Source organism: Mastigoproctus giganteus, chromosome 3 (genome assembly GCF_048544385.1).
Source record: "Mastigoproctus giganteus isolate SK-2022 chromosome 3, ASM4854438v1, whole genome shotgun sequence".
Taxonomy (NCBI): Eukaryota; Metazoa; Arthropoda; class Arachnida; order Uropygi; family Thelyphonidae; genus Mastigoproctus; species Mastigoproctus giganteus.
In genome coordinates this window covers 160857423-160872504 of record NC_143577.1, presented here as the reverse complement: position 1 = coordinate 160872504, position 15082 = coordinate 160857423, and the positions used below count along the sequence as shown (strand labels likewise).

The window sequence follows — 15082 nt, the reverse complement described above, 5'->3', positions numbered from 1 at the left end:
ATTTATTCAAACCATCCAATTCCACATCAACATATGGAAGCTTGTTCAATCACTGGCTGAAGGCAAACTTCGGCACATCTATCATGCAACCATTCTTCCTCAACTTAAATGTATGCCACCCCTCATGCATGTAGTCACAGCAAGAAGAAGAACATTCAGGTGCCTAGTCTCCAGAAGATGCAATTTGCAGAACTGAAGCCATTTAAGGTAAGAGCACCCTTTTGTTCCCTTCACCAATCTGGTTGCCCTTCTCGACACTCATTCTAGCAGTTCTACATCCTTCTGAAACTGAAGCCTCTAGACATGTATGCAGTATTCACGATGTGGCCTTATAAAATGGGATAATCACCTTGTTATCCCTGCTAACAGAATTCCTGTATATCATTGACAAAAGCCCATGAGCTGTTCTGACAGCATGTCTGCACTGTTCAGAGAATTTCATATCTGACTGCACAAATACCCCCAGGTCTTTTTCATTTTCTACCACCCTGAGTGAGTGTAATACCACACAGTTGGTATGTTACTCTGGGGTTACTGATACCTACCTTGCATTTGTCAATGTTAAACTTCAACTGCGTGTCTCAGCTATTGACCCAATTTTCCTAAATCTTCTTGCAATAGTTCACCCTGATTATGGTTGCTAACCGTCATGCCAACCTTTCTATCATCTGCAAACTTTAAGTGTAATATACTTCATCAATATCAGAAATAAATATTGGAAACAACAATAGGCCCAGCACTGAACCTTGGGGAAATCCACTGATAACATTAGTCCATGAAGAGCAATGCCCATTGATAACCACTGTCTTCTTCCACTTAACCATCCCTTTATCCATTGTAGCAACTTTCCCTTAATGCAACATTTCTTCAGTTTATACAGCAGTCATATATGTGCAAGAGTATTAAAAGTTTTCCTGAAAAATATATAATATCAAAATAATTTTTTGCATTGAGTTCCTTGTGACTTTGTGTTCCTTGTAGTATCCAATTTGATTGGATACTACAAGGTCAGTAGAATTTTCACCTCATCAAACCCATGCTCTACTATGGGGTATAACTACAGTTCTGTCTAGATGGTCCTGTTTCTTTAACCAATGATGCCTTTATCTTCCCTGGAAAGGAATTCAAGCTAACAGGTCCGTAATAACTTGTATCACCCTTTGATCCTCATTTGTGAATTGGGGATACATTAGCACATTTCCAGTGTGCAGGACTTTCCCTAAATCCAAAGTTGATCTCATACTTAAGGCTATGGGTTTGCTTACATCCTTTCCTGTCTATCTTAATATAAAGCTCGCATCCACTCCAGGTGCCTTTCTTATGTTTAATTTCAACAATTTCTCTTCCACTTTCCTCTCAGTTATTACAAAATCATTTAGCTACCTGTTAGAGTCTGAAAAACTTCTGGCATTCACTTCTCTAAAGAATTCATCATGTGTGAATGTACATGCAAAATACTTATTCAGTTTGTTGGAAACATGAGAGGGTCATCAACAGCTCAACCATTGATGTCAAGCGGACCAAAGTGATTCATCTCCTTTCCTTCAAGTAAAAAAGCCTTTGCTGTTTTTCTTTGCATTCTTTGCCAAAGATAATCTGCCTTGGCTTGCCTAAATTCCTATGTGACTTGACTGCAGGCTAATTTATATCTACCACAGGCTTCTGTATCACCTGATAATTTGTATGCACCCTATGCAGTTGTCTTCTCTGCCACAGGTCTCATTAGTTCACCTGACATCTCTTTAGATATAAGCCCTGAAAGGTATTTCTTAGTTCACAGGAAAAGCCTAGTAGCTTCTATAATTATTACCACACATGCTTCCAATTTAGAATTTGTTGTTGGTAATATCATCAGTTTGTATCACTCTGTAGAATTTAAAAAATCTCAGAGACCACTATAATCTCCTTTATGAAAGCAAAAATCCTTCCCTTTACCACTGATGGGTAGCGACTTCTTTAAGTAAATCCCACATGAATTAGTTGTGGTCACTGCTACCTAGTGGTTCTTTTATATGCAGATTCTTAATGCATGAAGAATCACTGCTGATAATCAGATCAAGAGTAATGCTTCCTCTTTTTGCATCTCTAAGATGCTGCCATAGAAAACAATCATCCAGTAAATCCACAAATGTCTTGCTAATGAGTGAATTACCAACCCACAAGTTCCAGTCAATATCTGGAAAATTAAAATCTCCCATTATAAGACATTCTGGTTTACCAGCCAACTTTCTCTATGCAGTTGTTCATGGTACTCACCAGAGATATTAGGCTTATAACATACACACACACACCTACTTTCGTTTTTGCTTTTTCAGTTCTTATGTCACACCAAACTGACATTGAACTGACCATCTATGTCAACTGGATGCACTGCTTAAAATTTTATGTGCTTCTTAACTAACAGTGTAACCCTCACCCTCCTAATCTGTCTGTCATTTCTGTACACATTGTACTTTCCATATTCAAATTCCATATCTCTTATATGTGAGTGACACCACTTTTCTGATATCCCAACAATGTCTGCATTTGATGACTTGACCAACTTCAAATTCATCAAACTTATTTACTGTGCTCCTTGCATTGGTGTACATGCAAATATTAATGCACCTGGTTTTATTTTAGTTAACGTAACACCGACCGATGCCCATGTATTTACTCACAGCAGGCCTTGAAATCTCCAGCACCTTGCTTTCCAGGCTTCTGCTCATTCCAATAGAAGCAATGCAATAATCACTTTTCCCTCTGCCTGTGGCTATTGTTAATCTGTTCATCTGTTTATTCCCCAAGTTAGCAGTTTTCCAACCCACCTAACACTGCCTTGATAGCTTCAGCAAATATTCTTGCACCCTTTCTATTTAAGTGTATCCCATCCCTGTAGAAGCAGTCTCTCTTGTTAAAAAGCATAGACCATTCTGAGAAAATTCTATCCCTTGCATAATCCAGGGTTGAACTGATTGACAAGGCTCTCACCATATGCTTGCTCTTATCATGTCTGGCAGAATTGCAGATGCTTTCAAATTTAATGGTAAATTGTGACATTTTTTTTCAATATTGCCCTGTACTTGTTAAATAAATCTGCAGACCTTCTGTTCTTAATGTCATTAGTGCCAATATGTACAGCAATATCAACAATATCACCTTTTACGACCTTAAAAGATTATATTGCTTTACAACGTCAACTTTTGTCCCTGGCAGGAATTCCCTGGTCCTATTCCACCTTTCCTTTTTGAACAATATACTTTCCATTTCCCTGACAACAGAGTCACCAACAATAGCTACCTCTTGTTGGACCAGTGCATTTTGCCTTGAAGATTGCTGAGGTGTTGTCTGATGCACAACTGTGAGCTCTGGCATTGAGCTGGGCAGCTGAGAGCTTGATGGGTCTCACATTTTAATTCCTTCCAGGGAATCCACCCTACTCTTCTAGCTCTCATAAACACCCATCAGAATGCTGGGGTGTCACCTAATTGCTTCACAGTTTCTTCCCCGAAAACACACACACGCCTCAGCTGTATCATATCTGTTCCAGAAAATATGTAAACATTGCACAAGTTGGCATTTCATTAGGCTGAAACTCATAAGAGAATCGCCCCCATTCAGCTCTTCTCCAAATCACAACAATCTTGATACTTTGTCCTCATTGCTATTTTGCTCTAGTCTGGGGCATGATTTCCATTTAAATTCAATATAAGCAAGAATACTATACTAAACTAATACACTTAAATGCAATAAATAATGATACTATATTCACCAGTTTTCCAGCAACAATTCGTATTATGCTTGAGGTTTATTGTTATATGTATTACACTATCAAGTTTGCATTATATGTATTTTGTTATTAAGTTTATGTTATACATATTTCTCTATATCATTATATTTGTAAAGTTACAAGTTAATTGTAATAGATAATAAAATTATCTAATTAAACCAACTTACGTGATTCAAACTAAGAAATATCTAAGCTACTTATTTACCACATTAAAAACCTACAATTCCACTACTATGCACTACACTAGTTAGGCAATATTATATTCATGTCAAATCACTGATATAAAGCTCTATAAATATTAATGTTATATGTTACATACTACGTGATAAAGTTAAATTATTAAAACACTTATATATTGTTATAAATTATAGATTACAAGCCTCTTTTAATACTGAACACTGCTACAAACTATGTAGAAACTTCCAAATATCACCTATATCAACACAAAAACAATGGGGGTAAAATTCAAACTTTCTTATTGATACAACACAATGGCGGAAGCAGTTGACTGTGGTTTTTCATTGAAGTAAAGATTGGATGAATCAAATTAATCACAGAATTTCAATTAATTACTACACTACTAATTTTAAATCATAAGTTATAAAAAACAATAATTTCAAATCGATAAATAAAATTCCACTTATCAGCTCTTACTACTATGTGTTTGGATTGAAAGTTGAGAAGACAATAGAAGATACTTGATCACATCAGACTTTAATTTCTGTAGATTGTAATTTTCCGGAAAAACATATGAAGGAAGGTTGTTCTTGAAAATGGAAGCTGAAGAGATAAATGAGGAACAAGGAAAGTTGGTTCTGTGTATATGAAGACAGTAAATGGATATTTATTGGTTGCAGCACATGTTTGGATGAGAGAGGGAGAATTACAGAAGCCAGTTCAGAGGAACAGTGCCCATGGAAGCAACTATAAAAAAGCATGCAGCAGAAACAGAATATCTATGAGACAGAGAGTGGAGAGACTTTGTAAGAGATGGGCCATTAATTAACCTGACTGCCCTCTTTAGAATGGAGTCTGGAGGCCCGAGACATTCTTTGGAAGCATCATCCCCAGATGTGGGAGCAATATTCCATGGTGGAGTAGATTTTAGATTTGTATAGAGTGAGAACTTGTTTAGAAGAAAAGTAACACTGAGAGTGAAAGAGAAAGCCCAGTTTTTTAGATGCAGAGGAAGCAATATTTGTGATGTGCTTATATCAATTAGAGGTAAAAAGTCAAGGTAATCCCTAATAAAGATAAGTGATCTCATCTGCTCCTAAATTAATACAGTATAGAGAATGGAATAACATCAATATCTGTTGTACATTTTGCATGGAATTCAAAAATGTGCTCAAGAAAGATTAGCTTTCAGTTAAATATGGCCCTACTAGAAATCTGAGTATCATCGAAGATAAGCAGAGGAGCAATAGACTCCTTTTTGCAAGATACAAGACAATATTGAGTTTTAGATATCTTGAAATTAACCAAATTACCTTTGCCCCATTGAAGAATTACACAGGGATCGGCATTTAAGGAATAGGGGCAGATATTGAGAAGTTGAAGCAGCTTCTGCAGGGCAAGGTTTCTCAACCTGGAAGGTGCAATGCAATATGCTATCAGCTGCAAAACTATAGATAAAATTTCCAGTCAGTTGAAGTTCATTAATAAACAGGAAGAAAAGAGAGGAAGAAAGAACAGAACCTTGGGGAACACCAACATTAATGAAGAAGTTCGAAGACAGAGAGAGCCATCTACCATCACCTGAAGAGAGTAGTTAAAAAAAACAATTGAAACATTTTACCCAATTGTAAAAAACAGTCAGAAACAGTCAAGAAAAACAGTCATGCTTCCATCCATAAGATGTAAGCTTATTTAGAAGACCTTTCTGCCAAACATGATCAAAAGCCTTAGAAATGTTAATAGCAATTGACTGAGTTTCACCAAACTTTTTCATTGGATTCATCCATAGGCAATCGCTGATCAGAAGGTTTCGAGATAGTTTAGAAGTTGGAGAGTAATAGATTTCTCCATTTCTTTAGAAAGAGTAGAAGTAAGTGCAATGGGAGACAACAGTTGTTGGGAGGAATTTATTACCCCTTTTTAGGAAATGGTTAGATACAAGCAAATTTCCAAGTAGAAGCCTATAGTATATAATTCATGATGCCAGACAAAGAGGAACTTAGTATTTGATAACCATCAACCTCCATGCAAGAAATGGCAATTAAAGAAGATTGTTCCTGAAATGACTCTTCCAGACCTCTACAAAATATTCAAAATGTGTTCTCTCATTTATTTGTACAGTGCAATAATTAATTCTTTATCATATTGGCAACATTTCTGTATTTCATTACCAGTATCTTGTGAACTCTCCTTCCAGCCTTAGTATACTGATGAGAGAAATTTATATCAGACTGTATTACAACCCTAAAGTTCTTTTTATTCAACAGTATTGAGTATGTTATCTACAATTGATAACTTTACTTGGTATTTACAGTGACCTCAATGCAGAATCTTGCATTTATTAATATAATCTACTATCCTGCCATATTAGATATGCATATTATTATTATTCAGACTCAGTTTGGGTATATTTTTTATGTGAAGACACATATGCCATTTTTTAAAGGTTGGGGTGGAGCACATAGACTGTGATTTGCCAAATAGACCATTTAAGGCCTGGAAAAATTTGGAATTGAAAATGAACATGTGAAAAACTTATTGAAGGATTATGAAAACTGTGAATAAGTTATCAAACTTTTTTTTTCTTTGAGGGAACATCTACTTTCTCAGGGAGGAAAACTATCGGAACATACATTTTGGCTTCAGCAGACATTATTAACGCGTCAAAAGGAATAACATAACTATCAGTGGTTGTCACAGTTGTTGTTGTTATTTGGTTTTTAGGAGCATTAGCAACTAAGTCCATATTGCTCTGGGGATATGCGGTGGTCATTCCCTGACCTTTCCGCTGTTGTTGTTGTTGTTTGGTTTTTAGGAGCATTAGCAACTAAGGCCATATTGCTCCAGGGATATGCAGTGGTCATTCCCTGACCTTTCCACATCCTCTGTATTTGGTGGTCACGGGCTTGATCCCCGATCTAATCAAGAAGTGTGTGCTATGCACTGCTGCTCCTGCCCACCTGGCTACGGAAGCACCTGCAGTTGTCAGTATAAGTCAAAAAAAGTAGTTTCAAAGAGATTTCACTTTCTCTGAGATGCCATAACAGATTTTTCAAAAGTAACTGTATCTATGAAAGATAAAAGAACAAGAATCATGTACCTCCATATGATCCTAAGGACAACTTCCACAAGAATCTAGGGAGGCCTTTAAGGATTTTAAAGGTTTAAGTACAGTAATGAGGGTTTTTTTTTTTTTCCCCTTTCTCAGGCAGCATAAAACACAGAACATACTTAAATTTAAAAAAAGTAGCTACAGACTGAATAAAAGAAAATTCTCTCGGCAAAGGGTTACTATTAATTGCCAAAAAGCAATCTTTTTAGCAATAGTGTCCTTGCAAAATGAAACATGTAAAGATTTTGACTACAATGAGTTATCAACAAAAATGTGCTAGAAAATTACTTTGAAACCATTTTGTCATGTATTGCTTTGTTTGTGTGATTAGTGTATAATCAAAATAGAAATGAATATTTGGACTACAAATAATAGTTCTCTAAAAGAATGTTGTAGTTTTAGAATCCTTTTAAAATGTTGTAGTTTTAGTCATTATTTGATATTTTACCTGTTATTTTCCCTGATTAGCACCTAAATAAAAATTATAATATGTAAAATAAATTTCTAGGTAATGAACCTGGTTTTGATTCATTTCTCCAGTCAATTTTCTGCTTTCTTAATCTTGCTTCTTCTAGAGAAATGTATTTCCTAACCTGAAATATAAGTGAGAATGCATAAAAAGTGTGAAAAGTATTAATGGCAATATGTATACAAAATTACAGCAAGTTTAACATTAGTGGAGAAATATATGAATAAATAAATGTTTTTTTCCATTTGTACATACAGAAACATCTGAAATATAGAATTATTATAAAAAAAAAAAAAACACTGATCCCAGGTTTTTTTATTCTTACTGAATAACAGATACTGAGACTACTACATAACTTCAAAAAAACATATTTCCTGATGTTTCTTTTTTGCCTATATCAAGAGAGAGAGAAAACTTACACAAAACAATTGAAAAGTCCCAGTAGATAATATGATGGAGTCATATTATGTGCAGAGATCTATAATCAAAATTTTGATTGTGGCAGAGAAAGAAGAAGAGCTCATAGCAAACCATAGATATATGTGGAGAGGATGTCTTAGCAAGTTTTAAAAAAGCTGCTCAGTGTCTGAAGCGATTCAGTCGCCTCTGTAGCCAAGTGGTCACAAGTGGGATTGCAGTAGCACATGCGCTTTGAGTAGACCGGGGTTCAAGTCCCTGACTGTTAAATATGATTGATCTGCCAACCTGCACTAGACCAGCGTGGCAGATTATGGTCCATTTCCCTCAGCATGAATTGTTGAGGAGGCTTCCATCCTGCAGCGGGTTGATGATGGTTGCAGTTTACCTTTTTTACCTTTATAAAAATTACTGTGGATGCACAGTTCAGTGGATCTTGGCAGTCATCCAAAGTAACTCCTGAAATCACCTTGGAAACTGGATTAGAGAAGAAACCACTCCATTACACATCATTTCTGATTCACCGTTTGTCTTGACAACATGCTTTACCAACATGCCATTCATTCCTTCATGAGTAAAACTAATTTTACTTCAGGCACTTGTTTGTGCCCGAAGTAAAATCACCACATATCTTACATAATTATTCAATTTCCTGTCTTGCACTGTAAAATACACTGTTCAACAAAATTAACAGTTTTTCATGGATATTGTCTTGTGAACAGTGTCGCCGAAGGCTAATATCTGATATAATATGCATCCTAGCATGCAAATTCTGAGTATCCAATAAAATTTCATCTACAACCTTACAGAGCCAAATGCAAATTATTCATACCTATAAAAACACAAGTTGAGTACATCACTTCATTCCGATATTTTGGCTTCCTCAGTGGGATAGCCACATCTCTAGTACTCTGGATGGAAAGTCGTTTAGATGACACTTTGAGATGGCACACAGATGGACAACTTGAAGCAGGACAATCGCAGGCAGAGAGCACATTGGCTTAATGTGCCATGCAGTGTCATCTCAGCACTATGGAAACAGTTTCAGGAAAGTGAAACCATTACAAGAAGAGCTGACCAAGGTCTTCCAAGGACTATGTCAACAAGAACAGATCGCTATCTGGTTCTAACAGTAAGACAGAACCCTACAACGCCCTGACATCAATTGTCTCTTGAGGCTGCTTCAGCCACAAGTAAAAACATTTCCAACCGGACTGTGCTAAAAAGACTCATTCAAGTGGACTCTATGCAAGAATGTCAGTAGTTTGTATCCCATTAACCCCAAACCATAGCAGAGTTTGTCGAAACTGGTACCACGAACATGTGATTATGAGACCTGCAAAGTCCATGTTCTGATCTCTGATGTAACCCATTTTAGTCTACAAACAGATTATAAATGTTAAGGTAACTAAGAGTAAGAATAGATGCATGTATATTTGCATGTACACCAATGCTAGAAGTATAATAAATAAATTTGATGAATTTAAAGTGCTGGTCAAGACATCAAAAGCAGATAGTGTTGGGATATCAGAGACATGGTGTCACACATATATAAGCAGTGCAAAATTGGAATTTGAGGAGTACAATGTGTACAGAAAGGTTAGACTGGGTAGTAAGGGAGGAGGGGTTATGTTGTTAGTTAAGAAACACAAAATCTAAGGAAGGGCATCCAGTTGACATTGGTGGACAGGGCAATGTAGAGTCAGTTTGGTGTGACATAAACACTGGGAGAGGGAAAATGAGAGTAGGAGTGTGTTATAGGCCTAATGACTCTGATGAGTTGAACAAACAATTGCACACTTTTTTTTTTTTCATTTATTTGTACACACAATTCTTTACATTTTATATACAAGAACTTACAGAGAAGATATATATACAATTTTATATACATTAGCATTATCATTCTCATTATACCTATATATATACTATATTATATATGAACACGTGTGTGTGTGTGTTTTACCTGTATCAAGGGTGGCTCCTAGGCCTTAGCCCATCTCCACCTTGCACGTCTGTGGTGGTGCAGAAACTCAGCAAGCTTTTTATCGCTTGTGTATGTGCACCTTGCTACCAGGGAGCAGCCAACACCCAGGCAGCCGCTGCCTGCCCCCAGGCACAAGCAGCCAAGCCTGGGTCTACTATTACCTTTAGTGCCATGGGCACAAATCCCACACCCACCAGAGATAGTGCAATACCGGTGGGTGCCAGCAATCCCGTCCCCAGGTTGCCCAAACCTGGAAACCAGAAAAAAAAAAAAAGTAAATATTTACATATGTACAAAAGATAATAGAATTTTGACTCTAAATCCTAGTAATACAATTCAATTTACATATCTGACAAGTCATCCTATTTATATTTAATGGGATACCAACATTTATATTAACTGCTCAGCTGTCAGATTTATACTCGATTTTGGATTTGAGTTCTTAGTTGAGTTCTTAGTTCTTTTCTTAAAGACCGATTCTGCAAAGGTCTGGAAAGTCTCAAAGTTTGTTTTGTTCTCAACTAGTATTTTCACGTTGTCCTCAGCTAGACCTGGAACCTGATTAAGTAGCAATACTCGATGGTCTGTATATTGCGGACAAAACAGTAAAACATGGATCCAGTCCTCCATTTGACCACAGGTGCAAAAAGGATCCGGCTCCAAACCTCTGTCGAAAAGTTTGGCCCTCAGAGATCCATGGCCTGTTAATAAATACGTCGTAAACATGCTTGGTGCAAACCACGAAACAGAAGGTTGAGTAGAAGCAAACTCAACATTTTCAATATACTTCTTTGTAACTTCGCCATGCACAGACTCATTCCATCTACTTTGCCAAATACTAATCATTTCACTCCATAATCTTTTCCGTTCTGTCTTTAAGTTACTAACTGGGTCGGTTGTAATTCCCATAATAGATACCTGCAGTCCTTTCTTATGTTTATAAATCATGCCACGGTATAAGATAAACAAATCTAAAGGCAGTTCTCCTCCAAGAATTTGGAGGGCATTGTTTGATACTGTACGAGGGGCATTGTTTAGTGCCAGAAGCATTGTCCTTTGAATTGATAGTAGCTTGTTTTTAATTATCACCTTAACGACATTCTGGTGCCAAATACCTGCTCCATACGAAACTATAGGCAGAAATATTGCTTTATAATATAGTTTCAAGGTCTTTTTATTCAAACCCCAGTCTCTTTTGGAGATTCTTATGACCGAAGCAGTAAAATTTCTAATTTTTTCCTTCAGTTTGGTGACATGAGGGAGAAAGGTTAATTTATCATCAAGAATTATGCCAAGATATTTGTTTTGAGGAACATAAGGTATCTGTAAACCATTCAGTTGAATTCTTGGTGGTCTTCCGTAATTAAAGTGGTTTTTAAATGTCATGAAATTTGTTTTACTCGGAGATATCTTGAGCTTGTTGATGTCAGCCCATGCCACCAAATCATCTAAGATGGGTTGAATTTTGTCCTCTAATACCTTACATGACCTTCCTTCTATGGCAATCACGAGATCATCGGCGTAGGCCACCTTTAGAGAATCCTCGTGTGATTTCGTGAGCCACTGATCTAGTACGGCATTCCAGAGGAGAGGCCCCAACACCGACCCCTGGGGGCATCCTCTCGAAATCTGGGCCTTGTAAGACAGATGCTTTGCCTTGACCATGATGTATCTCTCATTAAAGTATGATCTCAGTACCCTGTATACATAATTATCACATTTAGCCAGCCTTAAAGACCTGAGGGCACTCTCCCACCAGAGGGAGTCGAAAGCGGCCTCAAAGTCCACAAAAATTGCCAAAACATATTTAGAAGATGAATTCTGGATAAAGTTCATCACCGTAAGAATAGCATCGTCGGTGGACCTCCCTTTTTTGAAGCCAAACTGACAGTTTGAGCATAGTTGGTTTTCCTCAAATTTCTTTAGTATTCTGGGAGCCAGAAGACGTTCATATAACTTTCCCAGATTAGCAAGTAAGGAAATTGGTCTGTAAGCACGGGGATCGGATATATTTTTCCCTGTCTTGTGAAGAATCTTGAGCAATGCCAATTTCCACTGATTTGGAAAGTATCCTTCCAGGAGGCATTTGTTCAAGGGATTTAGCAGTACTTGTGGGTAAAAGTTGAAAAACTTGACGATAACAAGATTCTCCACAAGGTCAATTCCGGGGCATTTTTTGCTGTTTAATCCAGCTATGGCAGAACCCAACTCCAACAGATTAAAACACTCAATATCAGTTGAACCCGTGTACATACTGTTTTCAAGACGTATCTTGCCTTGCTCCAATGTATCCAACTCTGGAATATCTTTAGGGAACAGACTTGACACTATAGCATGTACCGTGGAGCTCCAGTCCTCAGATTCTGCTCTGTTTATTCTTACTGTATTGTACACTTCTCCACAGATTAATTTGTTTCTGGAGATTTTGTAAACTAATCCCCACGGTTCTGAATTTCCAACCTGTTTGACAAATCCTTGCCAACAATCTATTTTAGCATTAGCTATTTCTTTGTGGTATCTCCTTCGAAGATCTCTATAAGAATCCTTGTATGCTTGAACATCCTGTTGAGACAGATGTCTGTGATTTTGATATTCCTTCCTTGCGTTCTGAACTTGCAATCTAAAATTTGCAAGATCTGAGTTCCACCAAGGGACAGGAGTTGTCTTGTTGTGTTTTTTCTTCGCTGCATAATCCGTGGCCAGATACAGCTGGGTTTGAACAAAATCAACAATCTCCTCAGCCATTAATATATTAAGGGATTCGATCATTTCGGTCGTAAAGACAGCAGAGAGGAAATCTTTAAATTTGTTCCATTTAATAGTCTTAATGGAAAATCTCCTAAGATCAGTAAGTTGAAGGTCGTCGACTCGCTGCCCAGGAAGAAGACCATAAACTATGGCACGGTGGTCACTGTTGATTAACTCTGGGACAACATCCCAATGAGAGATACAACAATCAATTTTGACAGAGGTCAGAGTAATATCAATGTGTTGCTTTCACCGTTGACGGTCGAAAAAGTGTAGGGTTTATTAGGCAAATTTTGAACAGTAAGTCCATGAGCAAGAATAACATCTTCCAGGGCCGAACCATGAGGGTCATTAAACCCGCTATGCCACATATTGGATTTTGCATTTACATCACCAGAAATTATCAAGTTTTTCGAGGCAAACTTTGTACATAATCTATCTATACAGTGCAGAGCCAATTGGAAGTCTTCTGACGGCGGGCAATAGAGAGAAACGATATAGAAATTTATAAATTTCGAGGAGACAAGCACACAGACTGCGTTCTGAGAACACTCACCAGAAATAGAGGTGACCACTAAATCGTTATTCAGAATGACGATAGCTGTCTTGGGCGAACTGTCAAGCGAGTGCACAATTCTTGCAGAAGTTGGGAAGCCCATTAGCTTAAATGCTCTACCACCAATTTGTGCAGAGCAATAAGGTTCCTGAATACAAATAATATCCATTTTATTCTCAAATGCCGCCACCCTTATCTCGTCCATAGTTGCTCTAGCTCTTTGGCCGTTAATTTGCAGGATTTTAATGCCCTGGTAAGAATAATTTACACTCAAAAGAGGATTTGGATTAGCCGTGTTATTCATATTGTGTTCTCTTTTCTGTCAATTCCACCGCTCTTATGTATTCGGGACAGCAGCTATCACGAACAGAATGTTGAAAATCTCGATTTCTCCTCTTACAGTTGACACATTTTGGTGGCTCCTCTTTGTGCGTGCATTCCGAGAAGAAGTGGCCTCCATTGGCACAATGGCCGCACGAGACTGTTTTGTGCGAACAGTTTTGCGCTGAATGTCCATACCCCAGACAGCGAAAACATTTAGAAACAGCTGTAAAATGATGAAACCTGTGTGAGGAGAACCCCAGAAAAATACGATCATTTTGCATTATATATTTGTATATTTTTGGAGCTAATCCAATGACCCAGTTAGTAACACGATTTCCTGCACCAGAACTGAACCTGAAAGTGGTTCCTTGCCTCACCTCTTCCAAGCTACAGCCAAAGTCTTTCAAGTTTTTAATGTAGAGATCCTCTACAATGTCCTCTTTGGAATAATCCTTGGGGATATTGTATATTAGAACAGTGGGACGTTGCAAACGGGGTTTATCCATAGCCAGACCAATACCAGTCAGCGTTGTGGAATTGCAAATGGTTTTTGCATCTGTATAGTTCGTCGTTTCGACTAGAACACCATTGTTTCTTAACAATCTAATGTTTTTAATCTTGATATTTCTGTGCTCTTTTCTTATTGTGTCGGTGACCTTGTTTTTTATGTCCTGACCACTGGATATTGAACTGTCAGGTGATGGCTTTAATATTATTATATTGTTAGGATCACTACTAATCGCACTTTTGTTCCTGGGTTTATCATATTCTGTAGTTCTGGATTCAGATACACTTATGTGTTCTTTAGTAATAACTCCTGAGGGGATAGTCCGATCAGCCGGACATTGTGCCCAAGTTCCAGTGTCTTCTCTAACAACTTCCGCATAAGACGTAAGTTTAGGATCTTCTTTAAAGAGGCTTTCAAAAAGGTTTGCTCTTATTTGCAATTCCCCTGCCTTGACTTTTAAACGCTCATTCTCAATTATTAGTGCAGTAGTTACAGCCTCAAAATCTGACCATAAACCCTGGATACAATTAGTGGCAACCTTTGTTACCTTACTCGATTCGGATGCTAAGTAATCCCCTAGAGATCTTTTAATTTTTGTAATTATATTATATACCCTTGTTGGGTCAAGAGGTTCAGAAAAATCAAATCCTTCCACAAAAGAAGTGTTTTGTGTCAAGTCAGACTTGGGCAAAGCTTGTTCCTTTTCAGGATTTTTATCTACTTCAGAGTATTCATGTACAATTTCTTGATTACTCAAAGAACTTAAGTTTGAGGTATCCTGTACATCATGATTTTTACATACCTTTACTTCACTGAAATCCGAAGTAAGAGAGTTTTTCTTTTCATCAGTATTGGAGATCTGAACACATTTTTTGATCACTGTCTTAGGGTACACTTTGCCCACATTTTTATTAGTTCCCTCAGATTTTGAGTTTCCAGTTTTGGCGAAGCTAGATGTTAGCAATTCCTTTTCTCCTTTTTTTACCAACAGTTTTTACATTTGCTGTCTTAGCTATCT

At 37.3% G+C, this 15082-nt stretch overlaps 1 protein-coding gene across 1 annotated transcript in view; it reads right to left on the bottom strand.

The window, feature by feature from the left end:
- LOC150088367 (methionine synthase-like) overlaps positions 1–15082 on the bottom strand; it is a 668558-nt gene that overhangs the window by 181427 nt on the left and 472049 nt on the right. The window contains 1 exon segment of the mRNA XM_090370745.1: positions 7576–7651. Coding sequence (XP_090226871.1) covers positions 7576–7651 — 76 coding nt within the window.